Source organism: Tupaia chinensis, unplaced genomic scaffold (genome assembly GCF_000334495.1).
Source record: "Tupaia chinensis unplaced genomic scaffold, TupChi_1.0 Scaffold144110_1, whole genome shotgun sequence".
Lineage (NCBI taxonomy): Eukaryota > Metazoa > Chordata > Mammalia > Scandentia > Tupaiidae > Tupaia > Tupaia belangeri.
The window spans coordinates 120,001-132,189 of record NW_006203965.1 but is presented as its reverse complement, the minus strand read 5'-3'; the positions used below and the strand labels follow the sequence as shown (position 1 = coordinate 132,189).

The window sequence follows — 12,189 nt, the reverse complement described above, 5'->3', positions numbered from 1 at the left end:
CTTTTCTTAGTTTTGTATTTTGAGTGTATTTTTATTATTTTGTACAAATATATTTTTAGTTATATTTTGCAAAATATTTTAAAAAATAGGTTTTGATAAACGGGGACTTTTCTTTGTAATGTGGAACTTCGTCACACAGTATGAGAACTACAGTATTAGGCCAGTTAGTGGCAGGGTGTCAAAGGTGGCTGGATCTCACATAGCTGGTTATGCAGTTTAAGGACAGACGTGGTGGCTTGAAAATCACACCTGGCTCATGTATCTGCATGCCCCAAATCCTCAAAGGAGAAACAGAGAAGGAGAAATGGAAGAGAAGGGATTATGTTGTGCCCATCCCACTTGAGAGTTGCTTTTTCATTTTCTCTCTCTCTTCCTGTCTCTCTCTTTCTCCAGTAATCACATGTACTTTCTAGTAAATTTAAAACGAAAGAAAGTACTGTGTTATCACTGAAAATACATGCATGCATTCTATAATCCTGGTCAGAGGGAGGATGGAGAAAACAAGATTGTGGCCTGAATATGCCCCACTGGGGGCTGCTTTCTCTCTCTCACTTTCTGTCTCCCTCTGATGAGTGCATTTACACTCTGGCAAATAAAAATATAATAATTATGAGGAGCACTGTGTTATTAACATCTCACTGCTGAATATAAACTTGTTTTTCTTAAAATATTTCATGTTGGAATACAAAACCCAAAAATATGTCTATATAATTCACCACGTTAATACTATAATTAAAGATTTTTCAATGCTCAATCAAATACTGCATAGTAGGCTCCATGTAATTTTATAAGAATAATTTTTAAAATTTTTATTAAAGATATGACTGTACATTTATCTGACTATAACATATATGCTATATACGTCCATATTGATATATGGGGTAGTGAGTGGATCATTTCTAATCAACAAATGATTAAAAAAAAAATACTATGCCTGGGGCCAACAGATGGCATAATGGTTGGGGCATTGGACTCCCACATGGCCTGACTACAGTTCAGGTCCTGGACCTGGTGGTTTGAAACTCACACCAAGTATGTGGACATGTATTCCCAAGATACCAAGAGGAAAATGGAGAAGAAGGGATTGTAGCATGGCCATCCTCCCTGGGGAGTGCTTTCTCTTTTTTTGTCTATCTATCTCTGTCTCTTCAACCACGATAGGTTCCCAATAGCAAAAATCTAAAAAAGAAAAAAGAAAGAAAGAAAGAAAAGAAATACTATGCCCATGAGTATGTAATTCAGTATTGGCCATTTACTTGTACTATGTTCAAACAAGTATATTGTATAACTACTTTTGTCTATGTGACTGATTCTGAAATAAATTTTAAGATTATAGCAAAGATCAATGCTACTTTAATCAAAAATGATAGATATCTGTGAGCAAGTGCTAGAGCAGCTAAATTCACATAGGAAAGATTCTGGATTTGTATCTTGGGATAACCCTGAGCATGCTGGGCACACCTTTATGTCTCACTGACCTGGACCAGCTGAGATGGAAACAGATCAAGATATGAGCACCTTGTTGGTGTGCTTTCTCCTTTCTCTTTATTTCTCTCTGTTTCTTTTTCTCTCTCATGGACAAAATAAATAGCATTTTTTAAAAAATTACAGACAGTTTTCAAATATGTAACTATAATGTATTATGTCAGAGATGAAATCATCTTTATTTTACCATAATTTTTTAATCCTAGGCAAAATGTGCTTTAGAAACACTTGAGTCTTCCTTTGACAGATATTCTCTAAGTTCACCTATTTCCTTGGGACCAGCAGTCGGCGTAATGCTATGTTGCTAGACTCCCATGTAGACTTGACCATCGCTCGAGTCTCAGACCTAGTGGTTTAAACTCATGCTGGGCGCATGTGTGTGCATACCCAGGATCCCAAGAGTAGAATGGAGAAGGGATTGTGGTGTAGCCATCTCCCCACGGGGTGATTTCTCACCTTCTGTCTCTCTGTCTCTATCTGTCTTTCCGGCAAGCAAAAACTCCCTATAGCAAAAACTCCCCCCGCCAAAAAAAAAATGCCATTTGCATTCACCTATTCTCACTTTCTGTGTTTATGAAACTAAACACATATTATGTACATACTCTTCACATTTACCTCCACTAATTCCAATAAGTAGTAAATTTTAATATGTTCACATATCATTATTAGCCAGATTTTACACCTATCCTCAGTCACTAATGACATTTTAGTTATATTTCATGAGACTTTTTGGAGATATTCACTTCAAAATCCTAATTCTCTGTATGGGACCATAGAGAATCAACTGTAGAGGGACTAGCAGTTAGCATAATGGCTATGTCGCTGGATTCCCAAGTAGTCGACCGTGGTTCGCATCCTGGACCCAGTGGCTTAAAACTCACGCCAGGCGCGTGTGCGTGCGTGCCCAATATTCCGAGAGGAGAATAGAGGAGAAGCGATTGTAGCGTGACCATCCCCCCTGGGGAGTGATTTCTCGCTTTCTGTCTGTCTCTGTCTGTCTGGCGCAAGGGCATGTGCCCTATGGCAAAAACCCCCCCAAAAAAAAAAAAAAAAGAAAGAAAAGAAAAGAGAATCAACTGTAGAGATTTAAATATTTTCCAAATAACTGTTGGGTTTTTTGAAAACTCAAGACTCATTTTTGCATTGAAAAACATAGAAAAAGATGTAATGAGTTTTTGACAGCTCAATAAGTTAAGATGCCCTTGATTCTAATTCTTGATAAAAAATGCTAAAAAAATAATAAAAATGGAAAACTCATTCAAAATCTCACCCTACTTGTCCAGGTATTAACTATATGGAACATAAGATCCAGTCCATTTCTTTCAGCTTTCGCTTGGAATACATTTCTATTTGTCAAAACTCTCAATTTGGGTCAATTTCAATGAGACATAGAAACTTGTTCTTTGAAGAAAAAAGAACAAGCGAAAGGAAATTAAAATTAGTCTCAGAAGTTTTATGGACATTTTTTTTTCCTAACCTGGAATTTTGCTGGATCAGAAAAGATAGAAAAGTTCTGTAAAACTCACTCTCTACTTGATAAGAGAACAATCTGCCTAGACTAATTGTTGTGTCACCTGGAGTTAACTCTCTACCACCAGATATTTTTTCTCAGTGCCTCTTACTCATTTATGAGTTCTTGGCATTTTCTGAATCCATACTTTCTTTTCTCATGTTCAGGGATGAGGCCGAACCTCAAGGTCGTTGTTACCATAGATCAGGAATACTTGAAACCCACTTCTTTGTATATGGTTCAGTTCCATTGTCCAAACATCTCAAGCATTTTAGAAAAACAAATTAGTGATAGTTTCACAAAAAGAAATATTTATCAGATGAGATTCTTTGCATTACCAGCTAGAGTTTCTCCACTCACTAATTTATTTAATGTCTCTTTGATCTTAATTGTATTTTCAAACTCAAATCAAGTCAATCTTATTTGATTTTCTTACCTGGCAACTTGAGATGGCAGAGAGGCTAAAGTCTCACATAGACAGCTTTCTCTTTTATATTTAAAACCCAGAATGTCTGTGACCTAATTTGAGCTACTTTATTATTAGTACACCTCTCACCTGAGACTAGAAGTCTACTGGGACCTCCTTTCTTCTTGATGTAAGAATTATCATTTTAATTAATTTACTCCCAGGCTGTCCTAAGAGTGGCTCAATTTTTGGGTACTTTATTTTCCTCCTATAAAACAAGTTTAAAATCACAACTAACATAGCGTATTTTTTAAATAATTATTTATTTAGAGAGGTTTTTGTTTGTTTGTTTGATTTTTTTTTCTTTTTTGCTATAGGGCATGTGCGCTCGCCAGACAGACAGACAGAGACAGAGAGACAGAAAGTGAGAAATCACCCTCTGGGGGGATGGCCACGCCACAATCCCTTCTCCTCCGTTCTCCTCTCGGGATCTTGGGCATGCACGTACATGTGCCTGGCGTGAGTTTTAAGCCACCAGGTCTGGGACGCAAACCCCAGTTGACTACATGGGAGTCCAGCGACATAGCCATTACGCTAACTGCTGGTCCCAATAATTATTTATTTAATTTTATCTATTATTATTATTACTTTTAATTTGCTATAGGGCAACATGTGCTCACCAGAGAGAGAGAGAGAAAGAAATAGAGAAAGAGAGAGAAATCACACTGCCAGGTCTGGAACTCAAACTGAAGTTGGCCATATGGGAGTCCGGCACCTCAGCCACTATGCCAACTGCTGACCCCATAACAGAGTTTTAACATGCTTAAATTTTTGTATTGATATCAGCTTAGTTCTATTCAAAGTAAATTTTAAAAATAATTATACTTATTTTAGAATTATTTATATTTTATGTGTTATATCTGATGAACTGAGAAGTTTATTTCATGTCTCCTCACTGAAGTCAAATATCACTTTAATATGATATGTTTCAAACACGAAATACTATCTAACATACCTAGAAATAACATTAATATTCAGAAATGATCAACTATATTTGCTTTCCTGCCATCATTTTTCATGCCCTCCTCACCTCAACACACCACTTACCTTATGTAGAAATATATGTCAGTGAACCTTTTGACATAGAATTTTAAGTTTAGATAATGTTATTGTTTTTAGGACATCGACATTCTCAGATCAAGAACAAGTACAACTTTGGCCAACATTAAATGGATATAGAAATTGTAAATATACACACACAAATAAGCAAAGAATAAGAAAATATAAATAAGTGTATTTATTTCTATCTCTTGTCTGATTAGTAACTAGTTCTTCTGGTAGTATCATGAATGAGCAAATTAGTTCTAACCTTTTTTTTTCTCTGAAGAAACTAATATAAAGAGATTTAATCATCTCAAATTAGATAGGTTATTTAGGTAGGTAGATAATGTAGGATTTAATGGTCATTCTGACTCCACATTATATAATTTTTTCAAATTCAGGATAATATAAAATAACAAAAAGTTATAACTTACATAGATGTGATTTGGATTGGTAAATTACTTTTCCCTAAAACAGTAAATTTATTTCTATGGAAGATAATCAGCTATGTAAACATGTATTTGTGTATATATATATGTGTGTGTGTGTGTGTGTGTATATATATATATATATATATATATAGTCAGCTGTCACTGATTTATTTTCAGTTTGAAGCATTCTATATCCATTTGATAATATTAAGAAAATATGAAAACATTGGTGTACATGTAATAAAGTACCTGAGAGAAAGTTTTTATTTTTATTTTTAGCATTGAGTTGTAAGAATGCCTTATTTTTAAATCAGAGAGACAAAATAGAGAGGCAAGCCAAGACGTTTGTGGGACACAGAAATGGTTTATTACCTGCTAATGATAACGTGTATAGAATTCTCAACTGGACTGTCTGAGGTGTATTTCATGTTGGGTAAATTCTCTTTACAATTAAATGATGTAAGCAATTGAATGTTTAAAAAATAATAAAAAAATGATTTTTTTTAAAAGTATCTTATTTTTTAAAAAATGTTAATTGCTTAGTAGATATTTGGTGTGCAAATTTATTTTTTCCTGTTCTCTAGGTTGCCTCATCCTTCAATTGATTGTTTTCTTTGCTCTACAGAACTTCTTTTGTTTAATATAGTCCTACTTGTCATTTTAAATTTGACCCCTTGTTTTTGCTGTCATGTCCAAGAAATCATTAACAAGAATAATGTCAAAAATTTAGTAGACTCTATTTTTGTAAACTAATATGAAGCATTTGTCAAAAACTTAGTACACTACTTTTGTAAGCTTATCTGAATCATTTGTGAAGAATATTATTCTTCTAGCCTGATTTTTCCTGATTTAAAAAAGAACTTCATGAATATTTTTATTTTTATGGTAATGTAGTTATTTTGTTGATTCAGTAAAAAGGTATTCTCTTATTTACCATGACATAATTGAAATACTGGTTATGAAACCACATTTTGTTTGAGATATCTTATTTGAGATGACTCTCATTTAATCAGAAGGAAGCTGTCAATAATTAAGAGAAGCTTTTAAGAAACTAAGGATAATTTTATGTAGCAATTTACAAGGCTACCTTGGGAAAATTTGTATAGTTTTTGGTTTACACACTTCTGAGACATACAGAAGAGTTAAAGAAGATGACTTCATCTCATGCCTGAGAATCATTGGGCACTTGGGATACTTTAAGAAAAGAGAAATTTAGCATACTTTTATATAAAGTGGGTGAAATCTTATGAAAGCTCTTGCCTTGGTTTCCTATCCTCAGGACTGAAAATAAAAAGAAGCTCTTAAAAGTTCAATCTGAGACTCCTTATGATAACTCGGGACAACCAAGTATAAAGTCAAGATAATAAATTGCAATAATACTTTTTTAATAGATGTATAAATAATCAGGTCCAATGTAATGAGACCACTTATTCTATAATCAATTATATCCAATAATGATTTTGAAATTACTTTTATGAAAAAGAGGAACAACTATTTAACAACTTTGGTGTGTGTTTCAATGGACCATTATGTATTGCCTGTAGCTTACCTCTCAAGATGATCACATCCTAGCTTTATTCCCAGACTTAACAATATTAAACTTCTTAATAAATTGTGGGTAACTCATAGACATTCAAATTTTGTCAAATCTATTGTAGTTTCAAATTATCTTTGCAAAGCCTGTGGAATAAAACATGTCTCTATTTCCAATTCCTTTCGACATTCCTTATTTCACACAAACTAGTGCTATTTTGACATTCCTCTTAAGTAGATTCCCTTAGAACAGGGAATCTTTTACACATTTCTTTTGTTTTATTTACTTTACACATTCAGTCACTATACATCACCACAGCTTGTAAAATGAATTTTCCCAGCATGACTACATTGCACACCAGTCCAGTTTAAGATATCATATATGTTATGATCAACAGACAATTCTCCATTTCTGTGTCCCATAAATGGCTTGCCTATTTTTCTCCTTGATTCCCTTCTCACTTTCCCCCACTTCCTATGCTCTTCCCACACTGTCTCCAGTATCTGCAACTATTTTTCATGCTTCTCTATCCTCTAATCTTTCAGTTTCTATCATGGAGTGCAGGCATTCACTATTTATTAAGTGAAAACATACAGTGTCTCTCTTTCACAGTCAGGCTTGCTTCACTCAGTAGGAAATCTTCCATATTCATCTATTTTATATCAAATGCCAGGGTCCTATTGCTTTTTAGGGCTGAGTAGTATTCTATTTGCCTAATGTGTGAATAGAAAATTGAAGTCCTTTCTAAAGACTTTTATCAAATTTGTCTTCTTTTGTATCTACATGAGATCATGATTTTATCTTTTTTTAAAAATTAACATTTAACAAATGCTTATTGTATTTTTACCTAATATTGGGTATGGCCTTCAACATAGAAAATAAACCATCCAGACATTGAAGTTACTGGGGCATAAAATGAACCCTTGCAGACACAATATTGATGATGATAACATTAAATAAGATAATAATGATGATAATCATAAAGATGGTAAGATGATGATAATGATTTTCACCCAGTTTTCCTTTGTCTGGTCTATATTTATCACAATGTAAGCCAATAAAATAGTGTTATTTTTAAAAATTGTTGTTTAATTTTTAAGTAATAATTTAATTTAATTTAATTTAATATTTTTAATTTGACCAGAGAGAGAGAGGAAAAGTAAGAAAGCAAGCCATCAAGTCTGGGACTTGAACCATAGTCAATCACATGAGAGTCCAGAACCTTTAACACCTTACCCACCCCTCATTTTTGGCTAATGAGATCGGACTATTTATATTGAAGTACATGGCATGAACAGATAATATGTGTCAATCAATTATGAAGAAAGACTTTTTTGTTTTTGTTTTTGCTTTAATTTTTGTTATAGGGCATAAGTACTCTCCAGAGAAAGATAAAGAGAGAAAGTGAGAAATCACCCACCATGGGGAAATGGCTACACCATAATCCCTCTTTCTCCATTCTCCTTTCAGGATTTTGGGCACACATACACATGTTTCCAGTGTGATTTTTAAGTTGCAGGGTCTGAGACTTAAGCCTCTAAGTTGATCATGTGCTATTTTTAAAAAATAGAATCCAGTGCTTTAAACTTACATCACCTGCTGACCCAGAGATTTGTTTTTTCTTTTTAAGAAAGATTCTATACTATGGGAAAGGATAATTTCTTCCCTGAACTTAAAATAAGACAGTTTGAGCTTAAAAAAATTAGTAATATTTGTTTATGGTGTAACTTCTTGATAATTGCAACACATATGAGTTTCCTTGAAAAGCAGGTCAAACATATAAATTACTAGCATCATTGGATAAGAGAAGATTCAGATTGCAAAACAATTATTTGCTTTATTGGGACTTTAGGAAATGTTTTATATTCTCTGAGCTCCAGTGCTATTTTTATCTTGTCATTGTACTGTTTCAGCCAGAATTACCCATCCCAATTCCACGATACCTAAGTAGACAGGGAACACCCTGACTTCCGGTAACCTAATTGAGCTAATCAAAGTTGCCCTTTAAAATGTCTCAGACTCTTTTAATAATATAAATAGTAAAAATCCAAGGAAGAGAGAACCTTGCATATGTAGAAATTCTCAACTTAAATACTTAGGTATTTAATGAAACAATAAATAATGGTGACAAGTGAACATGAAACACAATCTTATTTTAGAAAATCTTTTTAGATAACTGAACAATAATACAGCAAACTACAAACAGCTTTGAAAGTGTGAGGTAACAAACAATTGTCAATCTGAAAACAGGCGGAATAATGAAAATTTACATAGTAAATTTAAGCAGAGGTTGCAGCTGAAAGAAAACATCAGGGCCTGTATTAATTGATAAAATATATTAGAATATTTTACTTCTTTATCTCCTTCTACATATAGAAAGAGAAAAAGATATTATTTCACAACAAAGATTGGGAACAGTGACCATTTATGTTTACATTAATTTTCTCAAGTTTATGTTACAAATGTTACTCAGGATTCATTTTCTTTTGTGATGAAGAGTTTTATTATTCTGTCACGTATCTGCTTGGTTTTTGCCACATAGACAATAGGATTCATCACAGGAGGAATGAGAAAGTGCATGTTGGCCAATAATACATAAATGTTTTGGTGAAACTTTTGGCGAAAGCGGTAAAGTATAGACAAGCAGATCATGGGTGTGAAGAAGAGAACCACAGCACAGATATGAGATATACAAGTGTTGAGAGCCTTGAGACGGCCACCATAGGATGCAATGCTCAGTACAGTTTTTAAAATCAATATATAGGAAAGGATAATAAGAAGGAAATCAAGTCCCATGTTAGAGAGCACCATAAAGAGTCCAAGGATGCTATTGATCCTAGTGTTGGAGCAGGAAAGTTTTAAGATGTCGGGATGCAGGCAGTAGGAATGAGAAAGTACATTGGAGCGACAGAAGCACAGTCTCCTCAAGAGGATGGGGAGGGGCACCTGTGCTATCATGGTTCGAACAATGATAGCAAAAGCTATCCTGGCAATTACACTGTTGGTGAGGATGGAAGAATAGTGCAATGGACGAGAAATGGCCACATAGCGGTCAAAGGCCATTGCCAGGATGATGGCTGACTCAGTATCCTGGAAAGTGTGAATAAAGAACATTTGGGTGAAGCAAGCAGACAAGGTCAGCTCTCGACCATCCAGCCAGAAGATCCTCAGCATTGTGGGGAAGGTGAAGAGGGACAGACCCAGATCAGAAGCAGCTAGCATGGCCAGGAACAGGTACATAGGCACGTGGAGGGTCTGCTCCTTCCAGATGACTGTCATGATGGTCACGTTGCCCACCAAGGTAATGAGGAACATGGCACAGAAGGGTATGGAGATCCAAATGTGTACATCCTCCAGTCCTGGGATGCCTGTCAGCAAGAATGTGGAGAAGATGGAGCTGGTGCTGTTGACAGGAAGCATAATGTCAGGGCTGCATGCCTTCCCTAGAATGAAATGCATTGTCTGAGCAACAGATGTTATTTTTTTTTGTCATGAAAACCTTTTTATCCAAGCCACTGTTTAAATAGGATTTTTACTCATCTATTGTGTGTTTTGCTCACTTTCTTCAACAAGCCCAGTGTCCTACAAAGAGCTACACAAAGTGAGGCACATTTCATACCAAGGTTGAGTGGTTGCTAAGAAGACCCCACCACCACTCTGGATAAGCTCATGCTTCTCCTTTCCCTGTCTGCTAAAAGAAGGGTACATGTTGAAATTTGACTTGCACATTTATTTTGAATATCCCTCATGTCTCTTATTTTAAAAAATTGATCAAGTACATCCCTGCTTAATATATACCAAATGTCTTCACTCTATGGCAGAAAACAAGAGATTGGAAGGTATAAAAACAGGGAAAACAAATATATAGACAATAGATAGAATAGGAGGGGCCAGGTAATAGTGGGTGGGAGAGAAGGAATGAAAGGAAGAAACAAAAAACATACAAAAGGCACAAACCCAAAAATTTATCTGCTGATGGTAATGTACATGATAATGTCTTTGACTGGACTGATGTACACTTTATTCACCTTTCAAAAAAATCATTCTGTATGTTGTACAGATGCTCATTGATTAAATAAAACTAAAAAATACATTATAATAAAAAATGACCATGATATATGTCAAATATGAGATTTAGTAATCCAATATATAGCAAACAAATATATTTACATAGTTTTACGGATGTCATATCCAGATAAATATCATCTGAGCTTAAAAACTGAAAACAAAAATTTCTTTTACCTAAAATTCCTCAGCTATTGTGGCTTTTTAAAGTAAAAATAAGGAAAAAATTGAGCTCTTTATATTATCTTATCTAAAGCACTTAATGGATTTAATGAAGTTGTCGCTGTTATTTGGAGTAAGGAATGTAATTACTTCAGTGATGTCAACACCAGGGAGAGAAGTGGAGTTTATAACTGGAGTTTATAACATCTCTGCTTTACTACACAACATACAAAACTTATGTAGAAGAAACAAAGAACAGGTTCTTCAATATTTTGAGAAAAAAATGATGAGGCGATGAGGATGCCTGATCACGGTCTTTGTAAGATCATAAGATGTGAGAGCCCAGTGTTAGGGGGAAGTCATTGCTTAGAAATACAGTTTCCCTTCTGGGTACGCAGGGCAGGGAGAATGACTAGATTATTTTCTCTGCAAGGAACTTAAAGATAAGCAATGATTAACAAGGCAAAATAAAAAAAAAATCTAAACTAAACAATGTGCTTTAAGTAAATATTCTTCTAAATATTCAATGTTCTGTTAAATATTTATCCCAAAGCATGCCTGTTATTATAATTGTAATCCTAGGTCATGACCAAGGTACTATTTAATACACTGATCAGTAAAGATAAATATTAGATTGTAGTTTGCGGACATCTTTTTCTGCATGAGATGAATACAGAAATTGAAATGGGCACATATAAACTATTGTATTAATTTGATATAATTGAGTACATTTAAAAACATCCATGAAAAATGGAAGCAATGTTTATTTTTGTGCAAAAAAATTAAAATTCATGCTAAATTCTTTTTGTATATACATTTCTTATAAAATTTTTAAGGTCCCTCATACTTCTGTTTTTCTTCAATCTAATAATAAAAAGTGTTATTAGTGCAGCATAAAATAATTGCTATTATATTTTGGATGAGTTTTTCAGAAAAAGAATTTTTGTCATAATTAAAAGCAATATTTTGTTATAGATTAAAATTTTTAAAATATCTCTTCTGGACATAGTTTATAAAGTACAGCTGCATGAATATCTATTATTGAACTTAACTTTATTTTCTTTAACTGAACATTTTTTTAAATTATTCAAAATAATAGATATTAAACAGATTGTTTACTTTTTAAAAAGTTATATGCCTAGACTTTTGTATTACAGATATAAATATCCTTAATTTTAATAAAATATATGGATATTTTACACACTTATTTTATAACATATATATGACATGTCTTCAAAAAGTTTATGGAATGTGCTTATTAGAAAAACACTCTACATGAGTTTAAAAATATCTTGCAACAATATTAATTCATTTTTTTAACTTATAAAGGACAGAAATTTATTTCACAAAGGTCTAGAGGCTAGAAATTCCAAGATGAAGGTGCCAGCATCTGGTCTTCACATGGCAGTGCTGAAAGGGCAAGAGAAATTGAACCCACTCCTTCAGCCCTAGAATCGTGGCCTCAATCCATATATGAGGGCAGAGCACACATGAC

General features: G+C 33.8%; 1 protein-coding gene across 1 annotated transcript; it reads right to left on the bottom strand.

Annotated features, from left to right (window-relative positions):
- Nucleotides 1–8,936: 8,936 nt before the first annotated feature.
- Nucleotides 8,937–9,887, bottom strand: LOC102492700 (olfactory receptor 51G2). Its single transcript, XM_006165954.1, has one exon. The coding sequence runs from the start codon at nt 9,885–9,887 to the stop codon at nt 8,937–8,939; it is 951 nt and encodes a 316-aa protein (XP_006166016.1).
- Between the last annotated feature and the right edge of the window lie 2,302 nt (nt 9,888–12,189).